Source organism: Athene cunicularia (assembly GCF_003259725.1).
Source record: "Athene cunicularia isolate RWA chromosome 15 unlocalized genomic scaffold, athCun1 chr15_part1, whole genome shotgun sequence".
Lineage (NCBI taxonomy): Eukaryota > Metazoa > Chordata > Aves > Strigiformes > Strigidae > Athene > Athene cunicularia.
This window is the reverse complement of record NW_020799121.1, coordinates 12,695,713-12,718,082: the sequence shown is the minus strand read 5'-3', so window position 1 is coordinate 12,718,082 and position 22,370 is coordinate 12,695,713. Positions and strand designations below refer to the sequence as shown.

The following is a 22,370-nucleotide window of genomic DNA, read 5'->3' as shown; positions in this document are numbered from 1 at the left end:
GGAACTACATTGCAAATAAGTTGTATAATCAGTACTGGGGAGAGCACACAGTGATCTGCTTCCTCACGGTGCAACTTATATAGAAATGTTTGGTTTTCACCAGTTTATCTCATCAAATTACTGCACTTGTAGCCGGAGGTGCTTACACCATCCATTAAGTGAGCTCAGCAGTTTACATCAGGACTTACTGTCAAGAGCTGGAATGACAGTTTTTCGCAGTGCAAGAACCAGACCCAAGGGAGAACCAAAGAGGAAGAAGTCAGTGATCTCAAATTCAAACTTTCCAATATTTCCTCCATCCAACATAGTAGAGCTACTAGATCGCCTGGATCCTGGGTCATTTCTCAGAACACTAGAATGTAAACTGGGACAAGAACAAGAAAAATAAAAATTTTATTCACTCTGTGTTTTCATAATTGAAGGCCAGATTAGTGATTGACAGTGAATATAATTTCTATCTCTTTAGTGAAGGAACTGTGCCAATCAACCCACCATGCCTCAGTGTGTAGTTTTACTAGCCAGTAAATCGTTCCCCAAACAATGACCCCACTACATCGGCATCATTTACACTGTACAAATCTAAGCTTCAAGTGGGTTCATTTACACACTTACCTCCTCAAAATGTTTTTTCTTTGAAGAGTCAAAATCTTGGTTGCTGCTTAGTAGAACAGTCATTTGCAAGATAAAATAATCAGCAAGCCAAAATTACTAGAGTAGCAGGGAAAAAAAAGCAGTTTTACAGTGATTCACTCCATTACACACGTTATTACTATGCTTTCTGGTTGCCAACATTTGAGTTCCTTCCATCACCTTATTCTTAAATGTTACGGAAAGCTGTGCTAACCCATTTCTTCCTCATGGAAGTAGTTGGACAAATGTTATAGGATTGAAAGGGGGAAAAAAAAAAAAAAGGGAGGGGAAAGAGGAAAAGAAAGATCAAAATCTTCAAGGGGGTTTTAATATCTTTGTGCACTGAGTTTGCACCACAGCTTCCATGCATGTGTATGGCATTCACTGGGAATGGGAATCTGGGGTAATTAACTCTGGCCACGTGGTAAATTGTATTTGTCACACCCCCAGGACTCTCCCACTTTTGCCCATAAGGCCACATCTGTTGAATTATTACCAAACTACCTCTCAGCCTCAGCCCAACAACTTCAGGTAACTGTACTTAAAAAGAATAATGATATAAAACATATCTAGCTTTCCCTCCCTCTTTCAGGTGTCCTATCTGTTCGCAAAAATTCAACCTGTGTGCAGTGCAGGCTGGGCAATACACAGGTTTAACACAGAGATTTAAATTCACACATCCCTTGGACACGTAAAGGAAAATCCAGGGAATCCAACCCCACATTAGGACGAGGTGCTTCTCTGCAGTCTCGATCTGGGATTAGACAGCAAAATGACAGATATTTAACACTAATAACCTGGTTCACAAAAGGGTTTCTGAGATTCTTCTATTACCACCCAAAAGCAAAAAGCTGCAATTTCTTTTGCTCTCCAGGTTCTGCAGATTGAGATGGCAGCCTTGCTGGGTTATCACTGTTATAATTAGAAGCGGAGAGTTGAAGTCTCAGAGTACCAGCAGTGACTTAACAGGGTGTTTGCCAACACTTTAAAAAGCATCTGAACAGGTTCTATAAATTACGTAGGATAAATGGATACCACAACAGTTGGGTTGGATAAAAGGTTTATGGGCCTGGAGTCAGGGATGATGCAAATGCAACAGTCTCTTGCCAGCTCTGTGGCCTCAAGTCAAAATCCCAGGTGGCCACCGGCACTTGCCGTGTCTCCGTATGCAACAGCACTTGCTCATCAAGGCCACTTCTGAAGGGAGAGCACTGCCTGCCCGGCTGGGCAGCGACATCCCGGCACTGCTGTGCTCATGGAAACAGGGCTGCTCACTCCCCACCATCTGTAGCAGCGGAGCAGTTGCTCAGGCACAGTCCTCCTCTGGGATAGCCACTCAATAAACGAGCAGCTGCAGATACTCACACATTTGAGAAGAAAAATGGGCTTCACTTGGACTTTGTTTTCCTACTTTGGCAAATAACGCATCATCCCAGGGACAGCATCTCTGCTGAACATCCCTTCCAAAGGATGCTAAAAAACTTCTCGTGCAGCACTGCGGTGTAATTCTCCAGAGGTGCCTGCAGGCACATGCGCGGGACTGTTCTCTTGGTTACCAACCTCAGGGAAATGACAAGCTGACTTATGCCAGACATACAAATCACGGAAGTCAAAACAGTGATGTCAAAAGGGAGAGCAACAGGAGGTTACAGCAGAGACAGCTAAAATGAGCATGTTCCCGTTTCTGTGATGTGAACGAGCTTCCCTGAGATCACACTGCCAAGACGTGCGACGCTGAAACACATTTAAAAAACAAGCCACCTTCAGCGAAGCTACAATTATTTTAGCTGACAAGACTGCAACACATTAAGTTTGCTGTGTGTAAGGAATACAAAGTTATTTAGAACACGTTCAGTTTTGCTGAAGACAGGGCGACAACAGTGGGATTCAAACAAAGGCACAAAAGGAAAGATTATCCTCATGGCAGATGTGTTATGGCAGGACAGGTGCAAGAGGATTTTGGGGTATTCCACCCCATCTTCCCACAGCATCTCTTCATGGGGAACAGAAGAGAATGAGAGCACTCATACTGCTATGCAATTTCGATAGCTTCTTTCCTTTTACTGGGAACTTGATAGTCTTTTTAGCAATCAAAAGAAATGAGAGCCAAGGGGAACTCTGAATCCATCATGCTCCAAGCAACCTACGGTGCCTTGTTCTCCCTTTAAAAAGCAGCAGATGTACTGTGTGCATTAATTAAACAAGAGCTTATGGATTTCAGAAGCAAATCAACTCATTTACAATAATACAAGTACAGCACAGCCAGAAATAATGTAGTTGTGCAGAAGGACTGAATTTAAAAATAAATGTGTGATTGTAATCTCCAGATGCTGCTCTGGCTTGCTGGGCATTATCCCAAGGAAGCGGGTAGGTCCGATACGTGAATAAAAATCAGTGTCTTTGGCACAAGCTGAAACCTGCAATCGGCACGGACAGAAAGGCCCCTGTATGCCAGGTTGTCCGTCTGCTGAGCCCATTAGGAAAACTTGGCTCTGCTCTGTCAATCTCCTGCACAAAGCCATGTCACATCAGGGCTTGGTTTTTTATGGGAAAATCATTACTTAGTGACAGAGAGGCTGAAGGGGCGTTCTGCTGCTGACTGTGCTGCTCAGTAATGACGGCTGCAAGCACAAGGTCCAGGGCCGGGGCAGGGTGTGATGCCCTGCTGTCATGCAGGAGGGGAAGAGGTGAATCACTGCACCCGAGCCTCCCCTGCACCAGGGAGCAGAGGGGGAGAGGTGCGGAGACAGATGGTACAACAGCTTCAACCTGCCCCTTTCCCTCAGGGAATCTTGCTCTTGAGCTATGGGTAGAAACTTATTTTTGACTCAAGGTCTAAAGGTAAATTTGAAAAGATATAAACTCTAAAAGAAGATGCACCAATGCATCAGTGCACTGAACACCAACAGCCCTTGCCACGGAACCCTAGGTACTTCATGGTGGGAGTGGGCACAATCCTTTGGAGATGGAGAAGGAAGGACCAGGACAAAGCTATCTGAAACGACAAACTGCAATCCATTATCCACGTCAGGCCCAGCACTTATGCTAAACTAAAAGTAAAACTACATCAAGATGCTACTCCACCTTCCTTAGCTGAGTCCATGCCCCTGAGGTTAATAACAAGGAGAAGAAAGAGCACATTTTGCACAACTCATATTTTCTCCTGTAATACAGGAGGCTGGTTTTATAAGGTAAGAACAAGAGGCTGATTGCCTTGTATTAACCTGCTGGAAATAGCCGAGAAGCTTATTGTGGTTTTTGTAAATGCAGCTGTCTTTCTGGATATAGCATCTCTGTGCGCCAACAACATTCACTTTGATAGTTTCTCTCTCCTACCAATCTTTTACAAAATGGCCCCTGCCATGGCAGGGCAACACGAGCCCCTGTGCTGGAACAATGACTGCAAGTATTGAAGAAGGGGCAGAAACACAGGACAAGCCTTCAGCTAGGCACAGGGCAAAAGGAACGGCCTTGGACACAACTGCAGCGCAGATCACGGTGTTTGCTGGGGGGGGGGGACACTGCTCCCCAGTACCAGGGACATGGGGGAAGAGGGATTAAAAGATGTTGCAGTTCCTCTGGGCCTGCAGAAGGAAAAGGTCTGGGCTGTCCAGTTCTACAGGCTGAAGATGATTCAAGTCAGAAAAAGCCTCCGGGCTTACAGAAGTGATCCCTGAATGGTCAGCAGCAATGGAAAGACTGCTTATGAAAATTTCATGGGTTATGTTAATGGATATGTTTCTGAAAGTCCATCTGAAGAAGCTTAGGAATGTGATACTGGGGGCTTCAATAGTGAGTGAGAAATTTGAAACATCACCTTGGTGCAGTGGAGCAGCCCTGGCAGGGGACAGAATAAAATGCCCTGTCCCTGCTCCATACAGGGGACTTGAGTTGCTTTGCCATATAGTCACCCAGACAGAACAATCCTCACGTGCAGTTGGTCGCTCCATGAACCAGCCAACCAGCTCGGGTTCAGGATGTCTCATCCAGAGCATCCTGTCACCACATCAGCAGAAATCTGCTTCTGTTGACTGGAAAGGGCACCACAATTCAATCTCACACTTGAATTAGGCCAAAACGAAAGGATACTCGGCTCACACCTTTCCCAAGAACAGACCAGCCAACTCAGAACACATTTCACAGAGATGCTTTGAAATTAATACAACACTCGATTCACAGTTCTGTTTCACAGTCTTCCCTCACACAATTTCTGCATTTGCTTTATGATCTCCATCCCACACTTGCAAGCACAGCAAAAAAGCAGTTACGTGAGTGCCTTGGCTGTCAAGCAACAGGATGAAGGGCTTCTTGCCATTGTAATACAGATGCAGGAGAGCAGCTGGGTTCTCTCTTTGACCCTCAGCAACAGTGCTGTTGATCTTTTTGGTTTTTTTGCATATACAACACACTGAAATCTATACCCCTCCCATCTAAATTAAGCACTTGCTTATCACAGGATGACAAAGCAACATTCAGGCTTCACAGATGAACCAATTTTAGCTCCAGAATATTGCTGGTTCTTGAAAATCTTACCTTGAAAGAAAGGCTTGATGCTGCTTTATCGTGTCCAGTTCATAGGTTGATGAATCACTCCTTTTTCGTGGCAGCTGCTTCTTTGGATCTTCTCCGTTGCTACGGGGAATATCAATGTTGCTCCTGCTGAGGTGTCTGCTGGCTTCCAGATTAGAGCCACTGGAACAATAGCTGTTGTTCACTGTTATTCCAGGAGACAGGAGGTCGGTATCCTGGGATTTGAAATAGATGGATTTACCACCCTGACAGTTGAATCGGGAATACACTCTCATAATAACCTTCTCCTTCCATCCTCCTTTTCCCACCTGCCCCAAGATCCAGTTGAGGGCAATACAGTCCCTCAGACCAAACCACTTCCTAAAGGTGTGGGTGAAGCGGGTGTGGGTGATGCTTCACACCAGAGGGTGAAACATCCCTGTTCAGAGCAAAGGTACCCAAAGTGAGACACACATGCACCTAAAGACACGTTTATCACTGATAAGGAAGCAAGTCTTTGCTGTTTCATGGAAAGATCCTTACTGAAGCCAGGGGCAATGGAAGCACCGGGAGGCAGCATTACCTGGACACTCACAACGCTTCCTCGCCGACTGCTGTTCTGGCTCTCAGACACGGTCTGATTGCTGTAGCATAAGGCATCAAATCCCAGAATTCCTCCAACACAGTCACCTACCAAGCAGACCTGAAAAAGGCAACAGAAGTAGGGAAAGAGGAAAAGAAAAAAGCCCCTTAACTTCAGTTCAGAAATGACAGTGAAAAGCAGTGCTGGATTATACCTAGGAAAGCAGCAGTAACAGGATGGCCAGTTCTTTCATCAGTAAAACATTCTGTCAATGAACATCCACTCGTACCCTGCAGACTCTCGTTAGCTAACATGGCTAATGTGTTCTGGCTGTCCCCACCAGCCAAATGGAGCAAAGTGGAACCAATACAGAGCACTGACTATGGCGCTGACTCCAGCCTCAGAGAACCAAGCTTAATTCCCTCTTTGCCAGCTGTCCATGCTACTTCAGGCAAGCTTCCCCGTGCTTCTGCCCACTGTCTGTACCCCAAGGAGATAATGCTGTCCTGCCTCCAAGGGTACTGAGCAGTTAGGCACAATAAAGCACTGACCCCTGGGTAGGAGAGGGCTGTCTGGGTCCCCAGGGACAGCACTGGCTGGGAAGAAGCTCAGGGTGGATAAATCACACTACAGTACTGTGACAGCTAGTCCAATAGCTCAAACCTCATGTGCTAGAGAGTCATTTTGCTCACAGAGATGTGAGGCTCAGTCATGGCCTTTTATAGGGTGCAGCAGCTGCAGAGTCTCAAAAAAGAAACCCACTTCTGCAACAACTCCAGCACAAGGTGCTGAAGGTCCTTTAAAGACTGGAATGCTTAAACAGCCTTGCTTTGCAATGGGAGCAGAGATCATGTTTAATAACAAAGGTAGCATTCCTGATTTGGAAAGGTGTGTCATGCTGAAAATTGATTAACTTCACAGCTTTGTAGCCTCATTTCTGAACATAAGCTCAGACTTTGCTTTGAATCCCAAAGGTTCAAGACAGAGCATAAGCAATAATCTCTCTCTCTCAGGAAGAAAGAAATGTAAGCACAACACTTTCTTATTGCAGCTCAACACTGTCATGTTTCCATCCCTCCGGAGAGATTAATGGAAAAGAGAGCTTCAGAAGGAAATTGCTTCACTTGCTCTTCCTTTCATTGTGGCTATAAACAGCTGCTGGCTCACCTGGCCGTTGAATGACATGCCCTCCTGGGACCTGATGAACTCGCTGTAGGCCTGGTTGGCTCTGACGATGACTGTGGCTACTGCTTCTTGGTACTGCGGGGAGGATGTTGCTAGCAGAGGGAGTGCAGCAAGGGGAATGTGATCCTGGCTGTTGGACAGGCAGCCTTCGTCGTAACTGTATGGGCTGAGGCTGGGTAGGGCAAGAGACGTTGGAAATATTCAGCCTCACATACAGAGTGGAGAAAAACATCTGCAGACAGTACAGTCAGCACTGCAGTTCATTATAAAAAGGCTTCAAGATAGAAAGGCCATTTATTCCGCTGTGAACGGGTGAGAGCTTAATAAATCTTTCCCTCCCATCAAACGTAAATCTTCAAGGACAACATACTTACATTGACAGAACAACCCTCAGACAAGGAATTAAAGCCCTAATATTTATTGGATTAATTAGAATAAATCAATCTCAGAACTCTGGCTTCATGATTACTATATTCACTGCAGCTAAGTATGAAATCAAAATTGAATGCCTCGCTAGTGCATTCTCAGAGCGTGGTCAGAGTGTTCAATATTACATGCAGAACATTTCAGGGCAGAAAAAAAATCCCCAAAATACAAGAGTGAAATTTTATACACGTCTCTCTGTGACAAAGTAGCATCAGCTTACCTGGACACCAGCGAAAAAGCTTCGGAGCAGATGGCTGGGCAAGGGACTAGCCTGATGGCAATGTGTCCAAGAGCAGCTGGGTAATGTACCCTCATCACTGTGTCAAACACTGTCGTGATGGTGTTGACATCCCCTTGCTTAGAGCTCTGGTCACCGCTTCCTGAGTCCAGTATGTTCCCTCCATGGAGTACCAAGAGGAGGACATGGATTTTACTTGGCTGCATTAGTGGCTGCACTGATTCATCCTAGGTGGGAATGAAAGAGAGCACAGTAGAAAGGCTTATTTAGCAAAGGGGTTTCATTTGGTCCAAGTTCATTTTATGCAAATTTTATCACCATTTCTCCTCCAAACTCACACATGGTGTGTACAATAAACGCACTATCCACATCAAGTCCAGTCAGGCATGAGGCAAACAACAATCAAACAAGATATTTCCAAGCAGAAACAGTATAGCCATGATACAGGCCTTAGTAAGGCCCCATCTAGAAGGCTGAGTTCAGTTTGGGCCATCCTCACACAAAGATAACTGCACGTGAAGGACCACAGAAGGACAAGAAGCATGGAGACTTTGAACAGAGACTGAAAGGGTTCAGCTTGTTTTGCTTCACAAAGCTACCTGAGAATGAAATGCCTGCTCTCAAACACAGTGGCGAAGAGCAAAGAAAGCTGGGGAGGGAAGAGAGGCACTTAAGTCAAAGGACAGCGAAGGCACAAGCACAAGAGTCTAAACTCATCCTGACTAAGCGCAGACTGAAGATCAGGTTTCCAAGCACAGGAGATATGAGGATTTAGAATAACATCTGCACATTCGTGGGTGAGAAACTCAACTGTCTTCAAGAAGGAATGTGCTTAATTTATGGAAATGGGCATCAGGAACATCTGGATACAACAACCGAGACACTGACTACTCCTTCAGGTCTCTTGTCCTACACACGTGCACACACAGCCTCAGTGCTCAGTGTAACTGACTGTCCTAAGCTGAAGGAATGCTAAAAAAAAAAAAGCATAAAATCATAACTACGTAAACCACAGCAGCAGTAAAGACATTACCTGTCTGTGTTAGGATGGAAAAATAAAGAAATAAAAGATGGGTGTTGGTTTCTGTTGGGGTGCTGAGCTCAGCTGCAGCAGTTGACAGTAAAACACATTCAGCAAAATTAACAAACGAGATCAAACAGGTCAGCAAGTGGCAAGTTACTGGGGAAAGAAGTTGTAGGAAGAGATCAGTCACTGCATCTGTTTGCCTACAACAGAAGTTATAAATAAGACCAGATTTGCTTATGCTGTTGCTAAAGAGGAACTGAAAATAAAAAACTTTAAGACCCTGTGAGCCAAGGACTGGCCAACATCTGGGTGGGAGACTGCTACATGAACACTGTAAAGGTTTTTATTTTGGCTTGGTCATTCGCTTGTTATGTTGAATCAGTTCCTTGCCTAAACAGACAGGCTGTAATTTGGGGGAAGGAGGGAATTGTACCTGAACTCCAGAGGGGGTTTATCAAGGGCCCTGACAGAACAGCTGTAAACTCAATCCTGATGCCCCAGGAGCAGGTCCCAGAGCATCCATTTGTACTGGTCACATAACACAATGGAGCAGTAACTATTTTTAATATCTACTTGCTACCAGGGCTTTCAGTGTTTAGGGCTCCCATACGGACTGAAATCCCCCACCCCAACACCTCTGGGATATGTGAAAGCAGGTACTGATCCTTCCTCCTGTGCCTTATCCCTTGTGCTCACGGAGACAATATTTGAGAACATCTTGGGCAACTCCCTGTTGAGGCAGAGAAATAGCCATTGGGAGGGGGCATGGAAGGGGTGGAGGGCAGCAGTATTTTCCATTTGGCAAATTCTTCTAATTTTAGCACCTTTAGTCACCTCTTGTCCTCTGACTGAGTCCCTGACAAACCTGCTGGTGGGAGGAAAGCATGCCCAGGCACACATTAGCAACCTAACAACTAGCTTACATTTTTACCAGATAATGTTAAAGCACATCTTAATACACAGCCCACCAGAAGTATTAAAATTCACATCCAAGTCTGTAATAAAGATTTTCCAGACCTCCTGCATAAGAATAGCCTTTTAATTATTTAGTACCATTACACTGTATTAATGCCTGCTCTTTAAACCTTCTCCGATTCCAGTTTACAGCATCTGCAAAGTGAACTTTTGCCTGGCTGGAAGCATGGGAGGTGCACTCTCAGCATCTCAGCACTATTTTTGCTTTCAGATAAATATTTTAAGTGCTCATTTGGAGAACAACATGAGTCACCAAGCTCAGGTCATCCAGAAGTTTATCAGCAGCCATTGGGAGGCACCTTTCCCTTTCAGTTCATTAACCTCTGCTCTTGAATGAAGTGGGGAACATGCAAGCAACTGCTGATTAGTTTAGGGGTGGAGGTGGCTATTTAGGACTTTCTTATGAGATATGGAGTCTCTTAAGACACTGGATTCCTGAACTACCTTTTGGGTGATGGAGACCCTTAACCTGAAAATGACTGCAATGGTGGCTAGGAATGTCATACTATTTTAGCAGGCTGCCTGTGAACAACTACAAAGTCTTTTTCATCTGACTTTGAAATTTGATCTTTTTCTAAAATGAAGGCAGAAACGGGAGAGGGTTGAGTTTGCACAACCCTCTGAAGAAGACAACAAGTTCTCCACACCATCTTCAGCTCTAAGAGAAATCTTAGGGCTGTGACTTGCTTATCTTGAGGTGGCTAGAGCTGTTCCTATCCCCAGCCACCCACTCTCCCCATGGCCCTTGAGCTCTCAATCTATGACAAAAAAAATCCAAACCACCATGAACTTACAGCCTGGCACATGGAGTAATACTAAAACCACGTTCATGGTCTTTGATAGACCACGACATAACCTAGGCACACTGCAGGCAGCTACATCATCTCTGCAGCACAGAAAGGCAGATGCTTTAAAGGCAGGATACAGCCACCCCAAGACACACTGTCTCACCAGGACACCGAACTGCAAAAGCCTGTATATGCAAACCTAGAAAGCTGGTGTGTATGTGTAATTATTTATTTATTATTTTATCCAAAGCACTGACACGGACTATGCTATAGCTGGTTTCCAAACACCACTCTGAGCAGCTCAGAGTGGGCTACAGCTGAGCTATGTCACTTGGACCACCGCAGCCTGCACCTTGGTGCTGCAGTAACGTGGCTCTCCCACTCCCGCATCCACGCTAGCTCGTTCAGCATCAGCAGGACAGCTCTGCCCAACAGTGCCTCAGGCTGCAGTTATCCCCACAGGATTAGTTTGGGTTTTTTTTTCCATCTGGATACCTGACACTGCCTGCAAACTACAGAGCATTTTCTATATGATGTTCAAAAGACAGGTGTTAATAATCCCTTAAACCTAGCCATGAAGTACACAGCATGCTGGTGTGGCTCAGGACACACAAAGAGGAGACATGGCTCCCAGCAAAGGGAGCAGTTTACCCCATTTACCCCACATGGACATACTCTACCAGCAAAGGATCTCATTACACGAAACCTAACCACTTACTTCAATGATGCTGAGCCTCTCCACGCTGGAGCCAACACGATACTCTGCTGATGTCTCGTGATACAAGTCACCTGGAAGCACAGAGGTTTAAAACATCAGCGCTGAATGATGCTATTTGGCAGACACTCTTCCATAAAGACACTGTGCCAATACCTCCTCAGCCTCACATATCCTTCATTATTTCATCAAATCGCCCTCTCCCTCCCTCCTGCCTCTTTCCACCTGAGAAGCCTGGGCAATGCTGGGTCACTTATTTTCCAGCAGTTTCTCACAACCTCGGTAAGCACTGTGGACATTAGTGAGCTCTCATTACAGCGATCCAGCGTCATTCCTTTATTAAGGATGGCAACAATGGGAAATCCCTGCACAATTGTCAGAAATGATTGGTTTGTGGGAAAATAAAAGGGATTGCATGAACTATGCTGCGGGAGCAGAGGTCTGATGCATTCACATGCCTGTGCCTACACAGACCGACTTTGTACCAGAAAGCCTAAGTGTCATCTTCCACCGTGCTGCTACATGAATCGATCTGCTGGGGTGTAAGTTCCCTTTCAAAATTTCATAACGATGAGCAGAAAATAAAACCGAGGCAGGTACAGACAAGAACAAAGGATGGAGCAAGAGGAAAGAAGAGTCGGGAGGAATTCAAGTCATTCAAGATGGAGCGGGAATATTTCACCATTGTAAGAGAGAATCTTGGCTGTCGCACAAAGCAGCCTAACCAACACAGAAGACAAAAGAGAGGCAAGAGCTATCCCAGCTCCCACTAGGCAATTCTTTTTCAGCAGCACCGGGCAGTCATTTTTATGCTCTGTCTCAGCTTCTCCTTTTGTTGAGATGAGGATAAGTTTTTCAGAATGTGGCTGTAGCAATTGCCTGGAAATACTGTAAAGTATCACATGCAGTTTTTATTTAAAAAAACATTTACCCTGGACATCATCGCATTCGGGGGTTTCAATTTTATCCATCAGATCATTGGAACTCCATTTGGTTATTTCTTTCGGGAACATTTCCTCATTGTCAGACAAGTCCTCTTTAAAAAACAGATTTTTTTTTTTTGAGAGTCACACACACAAATATATACATATATACACAGACAACAGCACAGAAGAAAAATTTTAAATAAAAGATCCCATAACTCTATATAATCTTATAAACATTTGAATGGTTTAAGTCATAATAAAACATGATACTTTATCAGCTTTTGTTATACAGAAACCAAAGCACCTTTTGAGAAGTACACAAAATATTTTAGCTGCATGTGTTTATTAAAACTCTTAAAGCGTGGAAAAAAACCCAACATGGATTTTTAATGCTACCACTGCAAGTAACAAGTTTGACATTTTCTTGCCGTGCTTTCTGATGATACTAAAGCAGCCAGAATGCTCCAGTACAGGAGAGGACAAAGCAACATTTGCCAGCTGGGATCTCCCAGACCTGTTTGAAAGCTGCGGGATGTCTTTGGGGGAAGCAGTGACAAGGATCACTATTGTTAATGGGACTGAATACCTAAAAAGGCATGAGTAATAAAGGAAACATGAACTCTCTAAGCTATCTTTAGCCTGATTTCCTTATGAAACGAAACTTGTTTGATCACACTGAGTGCATGTGTCTGCCATTTCCCTCCTGCCTCAGGATCTTCTGAATCCCCTGGCTCAGTTCAGCTACAGCTGATTAAGAATAAGGGTCCCAAAAATATTATGTTCCTTGAGTATAATTAAGAGACATATAAAGAAGAGACCCCGTAAAACAGCCCACAGTAGTATCCAAACATAAGACAGATTAATAGCCTTGCTCTATAGCTGGTATCAGAGGAGTTATGCCAGGTTAGGGGAGAAAGGAGGGCAGGCAGGCTTGTGCTCTGTGCCCACACCACATGGCGCTGGGCTGCAGAGCCCTTATTCACCCCAGCCCAAGCCTGAGCACAGGGTGGCCAGTCTGGAGCCGAGAATGGGCTCACAAAAATGTGTGTGTGAAACCAGAGGCCCTCTGAGACAGCTGACGGCTCCTGTATCAGGTGAGAGCAAGTGAGCACGAGTGGGCAGGGCACCAGAGAGCCTCTGTGTTTTGTGCTTAATCCTGGGCAGGTTCTTGTGAAGGAAACAGAGCCCCAGAGCTCCCACCTGAACCCACAGGAGACTGAACATCAGCAGTGCAAAGATGCCTTTGGTATGGGTTGCTGGTTCCGTTTTGTTTCCTCCTTTCTATTTTCTTTTTTTACATTGAGGATGTATCTTTTACGGTTACGGAGGTTAAGTGCTTTCTAATTTATTTATTGTTCTGGGCTTAGTATTTCTTTCCTGAAAGTTTTGAGCTTGTAAATTTAATAAAGAGTTATAAACAGATCAGCAGTAATTACAGATGTCTTGAAGATCTAAAAGCTGTAATCTTCAGAGTCCCAGACTAGCATTCCCCCTTTCTTGTTGCTTGTACAGTTACTAAGAAAATAATTAGTTGGAAGAATCCTAGGATGTGGAACAAAAAGCTTATGAAATATATTAATCTTTTTAGCAAAACTGAGCAATAGCTTAAAAAAAAAAATGAAGGGGACCAAGTGCAAAGTCAAGCAAAGACCAATTATTTTTAGGAGTTTCTGTTTATACTTTGACCATAAAAAGAAAGCAACCTGGAAACTTTGCATCAACATGCCATTTCCTTTTTCAGCTATGGGAAAAAAAAAAAAAAAAAAAAAAAAGAGTAAATCCCCATTTCCCTGCACAAGGGAGTGCGGAGCTACCTGTTCAAAGCAAGTGGAAAGCACAAGCATGCAACACACATGCTGGCGGAGAATTAAGAGGAAGATTGCACTCAAAGCTCCTCCAGCAACTTAATCTAAATATTAAACTTATTTCCTTGAGAGGTTTAATTACAGCCCTTATTGCTGCTCAAGTGATCACTGAATGGGATATTACTCCTGTTATTAGCATTTATTACAGGATAGATATTAGATATTACTGTATTTGTCACTATCTTTGCCAGAGTATGCCAGTGAATGAGGATGAGTGGGAAGCTGGCGACAAGAAATCTTCTCGGGCTCAGGTTACGCCCACTGCACTGCGAGGAAATGTGTGTGTATGTGCGGGAAGCACTTCTGAGGAACCCTGCTTGGTGTTGACTCACATCCTGATCCGTGCCAGTTCCCATGGTACCGACCCCACGAGCCTCCCTGGCAGGATGAGCTGCGAGTGGTGCTTCATCCCCGCTCACAGACCCGGAGCTGGGACATGTCATCTGTAGGCCAAGGAGCAACAAGAGGTCCCTCCCCAAGAGAGGGCTGTGTTGATCAGCATGCACATCGAGATTTCAACTCCTAAGCCAAAATCCCATCAGACTAGGCAGACTTTTCAAACCCAACTGTGCAGATTGCGGAGGACAATCTGTACGTAAATGGAGACATGCTGTGTGCTAGCAGAAGAGGAGCTGCTTTTTCTGTTAGCAAGCTCCTAGAAGTATTGCAACAGAGGTGCTGATACCAACTGTGGCACAAGGCTCATTTTTGTTAATTCTCCTTCCCAGGCCTGTTAGGAGCATGTCAGGGATTCCCTGGGGGCCTGGATCCCAGGCAGAGCCGTTTCTATCTCAGTTTTATTACTGAATAATTAAAAAGGCAAAAAAAGAGGGTGGATAGCAATGATGCTGTTTCGATGACTCACTCCTCTTTTCTCGTATGTATATTGCTACTATAAATCCTTGCATAGTTTTTGTGGATGCTACACAAGTTAATAAATAGAGACACTTAAACTAAGTTGGCCCGTTTCCTTCCAGGCAAGAGACACATTCATCCCCTGACTTACATATGCATCCTGGCCGTTTAAGCTGCTATTGTGCAAGTCACTACTTTACAGCAGCACGCCACTTTCTATCCCAGAATTTGACACGCGTGCCTAAATAGTTGATGTGAGAACTCTTCTGGAACACAATACTGTCAGGTTTTTTGAGACTGAGCTTTAGCTGAACATCAGTGAAATTCTGCTTGACAAAACTGGGGTATTGTCTTCTAACAACTGCATTTCACAGAAAGGTCACCAACTTCATCAGTGCATGTTGTGCATCTAACTTAGATTAGCATTACAAGCCGAGAGGAGAGTCCATCTGTTGTCAGTAGAGACGGAGCCCTTCAGGCTTAAATACGCATTAAGTACAACATATAAAATGAGTGCAGTGGAACAAAGCACACATGCACAGAGAAAAAAAAAAAAAGCCAAACAACACTGCCTTCTCCTAATACGAATAGTCAGAATTACTTTTGAGAATTCTGGAATCAACGTTAATTCATTTTGGCATCTGAAGTACCTTGTTGCATTCACTATTGTATTTCTGGGAACAGGAGAATAAGGAGTTAATAAAGGCAAACCTGGGTCTCCTTCAGGCCCAGACAGGACAATTAATAATACCTCTCAGCGATCAAAAAATAAATTAGAAAAATAATCAGTCATACTGAATCAGAATCATTAGGACACACCCACAGTCCAGTTAGTATTGCTGAATTTCACCCACACTCATTTGCACCAAATAAAATACCCAGTTCCAACGGTTAAGACTGCTCAAGATCCCTTCAAATAGATCACACTGAATCCGAAATGCTGCTACATTAAATGTAAGAGTCTGCTGGGTGATGCTGGGGATGCCTGAAGAAGCTGCACTGATGCTGCACGTATCTTGGCTGGAAAGGAAAAGACTTCAAACAAAGCAAAAAAAGTCTCGCTTCCTTCCCCGCTTACCCCCCACCCTTATGCCTTCCGTTCTCTTACCCCACCATTCCAGGAAACAAACAATGGTGATTTAGGCTCCACATACCATGTGCATCAAAGAATTCATCATCTGAGCTGTCATCTGAATCTCTGGCAATGCTCTGCATCCTCCACTCAGAGATACTATGGCGTGAGGGACTTGCTGGAAAAAACAAAAAAGCCTTATGCGATACGCTACATCGACAAGACGGAGAGTTCCCAACATGATCTTTGCTGGAGGAAGAATCGTGTGTTCTCTATGAAAATCCACTGCTGCAATATTAAAAACACAAAACCCCGATGATGCTGGTGTGATGTCAGTGTACCGCTTTACAGATCCTGTTTGTTTACTGTTGTTAGAACCTGCCAGCAAGATGCTACATTAAAAGCAAGCTGTTTGTATCACTCTTATGCTATTTTGAATGGCAGCTATTTATAATTGTTAGTAGGACGTGCAAAATCAGCTGGGTTTTAAAGTTTGCAATTAGGAAGGAGCAGGCTGATTGGAAGCTTTCTTCGTGCCTCTGATCAGCACACAAACCATGCCTCTGCTTTGCTAACTTTCAGGTGGGTAGCTAAGCAGCGCAGCCTCGATAGAAATAATCTGTTTTCTGCAAGGAAATTGCTTCCACACAAATTGGATTAGAGATCTATTTAAACTTTAAACTTGAATGATTTAAACAACATGCTATCCGACTACTTCATAGGGAACTGTCAGAGCGCCTGTCCTGACAGAGCGAGGAGAAAACCCAACGGTCCTTTTGGTTCCTGTTTACCCTCCTGTTCTCACACCTTCCTGCTCCCTTTCATTCTCCCCTCCAGAGTTCCCTAAATATAAACATATTATGGCTTTTTTTATCCCCCCACCCTGATATAATTTAGCAATAAGCCAGCCTGAACTCTTCTTGGCTGAACTTGTTACAGAACAGCTGTCTGCTGAAGGGAGCACTGTCCAGAGAACAATGAGAGGGAAGGTTTCTCCCCTCTTTCAGATGGCTCTTTGCATGTCACACAGTGCACACAAAGCGCTTGCAGCAGCCACCTAAGCTAACAACAGCAAAAACCTGAGGAGACTGACAAATTCTCATTTAGCATATACAAAGATGCTGAAAGGCTCCGGTTACTGTGACAGCTGCGCAAGCTGTTTCATGCTATTGTTGTGTGTTAAATATATAAGTAAAAGTCTTCTAATTTTGCTACCCGGTTGTCACATGGAAAAAGGATGGAGACCCTGTGCAGAGTCATCTAATTGCAGCTCAGCATGGGCTCAGCAGCCCCCAACTACCCCACCGCCCACCCCTCAGGGAGCTGCAAGCAAGGAGGTTGGCAGAGCAGAGCTAATTCACGCTGGAGTGACGTCAAGACACTCGCATAATAGTTGCTAAAAATAGAGCATATAATAACATATGGGATGGCGACAAGGGTCCTGCTATCATCAGAGGTCTCGCTCGGATGGTACAGAAAGGACGGAGATCTTTTGGAGAAAAGGCGTTGCTTTTTTCAGCTGGAGGTAGCGGTAAGTCAAGACAGCCCTCCTTGCTTCCATATGTTAATATGCTGCCAGCATGAAGAAGGATTAAAATATCTGCATGACGTACTTCCCAGCACATCACAATTCATTTCTTTCATTACTTTTTCTTGTAAAAGATGAGACATTCTGCAGTTTAAAAGAAATTCATGCTTTGCTACCAGTGAAAATCTTCAACTGAAATCCTAAGAGGTCTGAAAACCACAGCTTCCAATGAACATGTCAGCAGTGGAAGAGGGGGTTCATAACAAAGGGCATAATGAGACATGGGCACATCAATATAAAATCCTGGTGCAAGCAAAGTAGCAGCATTTTTATCTTTATACAGCGATTTATGAAGCATCTGGTAGGTTCTTCCCCGGGGCTCGCTCCAGTGAGTCATCACCAAGGTAAAACTACTGCTCATCTCTCATTCACTCCGTGATGAAATCAGCGATGGAGCGGTAAATAAAAATGGAGACTCAACTCACGATATTTACTGCATGTGAGAGATGAAGAAGCTTCATTCACCTGGATGTCCCCTTCCACCATCACTGGAAGAAATGCCACCCCTTGGGATTTTCAGAAAAAATTCAAGATTTTTTTTTTTTGTCCTCTTGCTGTGAGAGCCATTACCCTGCTATCAGCTGCGCTTGACAAAAAGGAGAAGAACTGCTGAGGGTTCAAGCTTTTTGTCTTGGGAACTGCTGAGGGTTCAAGCTTTTTGTCTGTAACTTGCTGGGAATTCACCCTTTCGTACAGAATGGTCTGAGGATGGGAAAAGTTTAGTACAGAAAAAAAAAAAAAGGTGACTGCCTAGGGAGAGGTGAATGACAAAATTCAGGACTCAGAGCTGAGTCCTTACAGAGTATCCATAGGGGGGCTTAACAGCAAAATTCTGAAAACTTCCTAAATGGTATTTAAAAAGGAATATACATGCGATCCACGGTCCCACCTAATCCCAGGCTGGGAGGTTTGGTCTCTGAGCAGCTACCACACATCATCACGAGCAGAAGGCAGCAGCCCTCACACACCTTTTTGGGGCTATTTCCCTAATCTCCCCAATAGCTGATGGGGGTGCTTCACAGTGCGAGCTACACGGCAGCACCCACGGAGCCAAACGCCTGCTTCTGAAATTCACGGCGTGTAGCAACGTATAACCCCGGCGCGGAGCACAGGGTGCCCGCTGCACCTGCCTCCTGGAAAGCAAGAGGCAGTTAACAGCGACCCACAGCCAGGCCACTTTTGTGACACAGCAGACAAGCAGACATCCAGAAAGGGAACACCACTGAAGGACCAGGACTTATAAAGCCACCAGCAGCTCTTGGGTAACAAGGACTAACTCTCTGTGCGCTACGGTGTGTCTTCTTCTGAGACCCAACGCTGCTAGCCAGCTGCTGCCTGCTCTTCTGCTGTTTGTTCATAGTTCCTCTGCTTTTGAGATTGGCCGTGTGCCACTGGCCACAGTTATGGGATGGCTAGAAACAGGTCACCTGAGAAGACTGAGCCTGCAACACCAGCAGAGAAGGCCTCTGAGTTAAAAGGACCCACAGGAAAAATATGCATTGTCCCAAAGGTGCCATCCATAAGGAGACATGGTCTTACCTCCCAAAAGCCCAACCTCCATGAAGTTCAGAAGAGCAAGTCAGCAGCAGCATCTTACCTCCTCTCTTTGAAGATCGTGAGGACTTGGAAGAAGTAGACCACTGCTTCGTGAGTGATCTCCCAGAGGCTGTTTCGCTGTTACCAGCAGCGTCCTCTGTGTCAACAGGAGAAACTGTGTTGACTTCAACATCCTTCTCACCAGGAGTGTCTTTGACTCCGTGCTGCTCAGTATCATTTTCACCGCAGAACTGGGCCATCTTCTGAGCCAGCATCAACTGCGCCTCCTTCTCCAGCTGCCGGATATCCTCAATGGTGAGCCCATACCATTCGTCCTGCCAGCACCAAGCCTGCCGATGGGCACGGACCATGACCTTCCGCAAGCCTGCAAAGCCAGAATGCCTGTCACCAGTGCTACAAACTGCAGGAATCAATGTGTTCCCTTCCCCAAAACTCAAGACACTGTGGCCAGGATATTACAGCAGCATCAAAACCACAATCTATAAGCTGCAGTAAAGGACCTTCATCTAGCAAGTGTCAGGATGGTGAATTGGTCACTTCAGGTACTTTATCTCTTCAATTCTTGCTAACCAACCACACACTGAAAAATGAGCCAGCCCTCTGAGACTGCTTTTAACTTGGGAAGCGATTTCCTAATTCTGGATGGAGGGCTCTGTTCTGTGACTGCCTGCTCCACCAAAGGAGGAGCCACGCACAGACCACAACTGCAACTCCCATGAAATTCTGGGAAATTGTAACATTTGGATCCAGCCTTCAAAGTGAAGTATGTTCCCAGAAGAAAAAAAAAAAAAAAAAAAGGAAAAAGTCAACATCAACAACATGAACCACTGATTTTTATTTTTTTTTTTTTTAATCCAGAAGAGTTTCAAGTGGTTCTTTGATGAACATTACATAGCCCACCACAATTGTTACATGACAGAAACATCCCACATCAGTTAAGACCTCTCCCTTCCTTGGAAACGTGGTTTCTGCACCTGGTTTCTATGTATTGATAAACAACATCACAAATACGAGCTGCTGAGATAATGGGATGGAAAGCAAAGTAAGGGAGGGAGTAAAGATGCTTTATTTTGCAGATACCATCTGTCTTCTGCTGCATGAGAAAAATGAAGTGGGTAAAGCCAATTTAAAATATTTCAGTGTATCACATATCTGAAAGAAAGAGCTGTCTCAATATCAACAGACATTTCTCCCGACCAGGCAAGAGAAACTTTCCTCTGAGACTTAAACTTGCTGGCTAACATCATCGTACCACAAAGACTTTTAAAACAGTATAGTCACTCGGAATTTTCAACCAGTGTTATTGCTTAAAGAGCTCATGACTGGTCAAAGATCCAAACTGCTATTTATTACCAATGAGAGCACACAGTAATAATGGTAAGTATTACTGTGGTAAGTAGTAATGGTAAGTAATTAAAAGCTTCTATAAATACTTACAAACTAATCCACAGGAGCCCTTCTGAAAAAAAAAAAATTAAAATATGATTCCCCATTTTAATTACTGGGAAACTGAGGCCGAGATGGTTTGAAGGGCATGCCAAAAGAAGCAGTGGGATCTGTTGTCAGTGGTATTATAGAACCACAATCCTCCACTGCTAAGCCTGGAGCAGAACCATACCGCGTGAAAAAGCTGGCAGGCAGGGTAGCCATCCTCTCGCTCTACTGAAGCCCACAGCCCACAACACTACCACTGCTACTACAAGGTAGAGAGCAACCAACAGCTTACATTAAAATCATTTAGGTTTTGGGGAGCTGCAGATCGAGCGCTCTAAGCACCACCAAGAGGAACGACAGCCCTTGTAAACCACCCTCCATTTCCAGGAGCAAAGCCAAAGCTGGATGGTCCCACCATGTGCAGAGTTTCTAAGGTGTTTCCAACAATACGTACTTCACTGTTGTACAGAAAATCTTAGATCTCACTACTGCAACAGTTTCTATGATGTTCAGCTTAAATATTCCTTTTGCTTTCAGAAAGGACTTTTTCTTTTGTTTGTTTGTGGGTTTTTTTTAAACATACAAAAATCTTATTTTTATATGTTTCTTTCTTTCCAGGTCTGGGCACTTTATTGTCTGCTCTGCTCTTTGCTAAGTTCTTAATGCCACCAGCCGTCACAAGTCAACCTATCAGGAGGAAATAGCCACTGAGACCAACAGCTAATGCAATCGACCAGCTCAACCTGAACTTCATTTGCACAGTAAGATTAAATCTATCAATATTTTATGCATTTCTCTGCCTGACTTTCAGAAGGGAGCTCCATGTAGTAGAGGAAAGTTTGAGCCAGCAGACTGTGACCTTCCAGGGGCAGAACAAGGGGCCTCAGCAACTTAATTCTGTTCAACCTTAGTCGAGATTCAGAGTTATTTCCCTCACCAGATTACTTTTTTGCAGAACTAATGGAAAATGTTTTAGCCTCTTCACATCCCATTATAACTGACAATCAGTCGAGCTCAAAAACAAAGATTAAACTCCCATCACATCCACACTAAAAGCCAAGGAAACATTTCCCTTGCTATAACTCAGTCCCCAACGCCACAACCATCCTTTGGACTTCCACATCCAGAATGTCCACTTCTACCTTGCTTAAAACACCTTGAAAACAGACTGTGCTCAGACCCAGAAGCAATCAGCCCACTTGCTCTCATCCCAACGCTTCCTTCCTTGCAGGGCTCAGCTGCCTCTGCACATGCTCCTGGATCCAGCCTCGATGGATCAATGCACCAACTCCTCAGAAATTCTCTCTGTAAAGGCACAGATGCCACGGACTGCATATCTGTGTTTTAATGAACTAACATCATAGGGAACACGAAAACCACTTGGGGGTAAAAAAATGAAAAAAATCTCCTGAAGTTCCCCTCTGCTGCCTTTCACTTCACCTCTTAGATCATAAAAATCACCTGTGTTGCTTCCTCCAAGCCCACAGACCTCCCCATCTGCACCGCTCACGTCACTTTGATTCGACTTCCCAAATCACCCTTCCTTAAAGCCTTATTCTTTTGAAAATAGGATGGCATTACAGGGCTTCATGGCTGTTGTGCCTCTATCGCTCCAGATTAGTTATGAAGTCAGAAAGACTGAGATGATGTCCTAGCCTCTGGCCTTCACCTGGGATGTATCGGTGATGCTGCATTTGTCTTCCTTAAACACACGGAAAAAGCCTTCAAGAGTATGAGACTGTCCAGGTACAAAAGACACTGAAAAATAAAAATCATGGCTAGGGATGGAAAACTTTATCAGTCCCTTAGTGCACAGCAGTAAGTATATCACTGAACTGATCTTCAGCCTACCATGCTGAAGCCTTCCAGGAGGCAGCAGAGACCCACAGGACAGCAATGTGCGCTCACAGCCCAGAAAGCCAGCATCAAGAGAAATGTGGCCAACAGGTCAAGGGAGGGGATTCTCCCCCTCTACTCTGCTCTTGTGAGACACACCC

At 44.5% G+C, this 22,370-nt stretch overlaps 1 protein-coding gene across 6 annotated transcripts in view; it reads right to left on the bottom strand.

The window, feature by feature from the left end:
• The window catches only part of PITPNM2 (phosphatidylinositol transfer protein membrane associated 2), a 129,834-nt gene that overhangs the window by 24,315 nt on the left and 83,149 nt on the right, over window positions 1–22,370 (bottom strand). For all 6 annotated transcript variants that reach the window (XM_026859486.1, XM_026859483.1, XM_026859487.1 and 3 more), the window contains 9 exons: window positions 18,980–19,303; window positions 15,877–15,972; window positions 12,008–12,112; window positions 11,080–11,150; window positions 7,554–7,798; window positions 6,890–7,079; window positions 5,723–5,842; window positions 5,164–5,375; window positions 189–364 (listed from right to left, as the gene is read on the bottom strand). In XM_026859486.1, coding sequence (XP_026715287.1) covers window positions 189–364; window positions 5,164–5,375; window positions 5,723–5,842; window positions 6,890–7,079; window positions 7,554–7,798; window positions 11,080–11,150; window positions 12,008–12,112; window positions 15,877–15,972; window positions 18,980–19,303 — 1,539 coding nt within the window. The remainder of the gene's footprint in view (window positions 1–188; window positions 365–5,163; window positions 5,376–5,722; window positions 5,843–6,889; window positions 7,080–7,553; window positions 7,799–11,079; window positions 11,151–12,007; window positions 12,113–15,876; window positions 15,973–18,979; window positions 19,304–22,370) is intronic.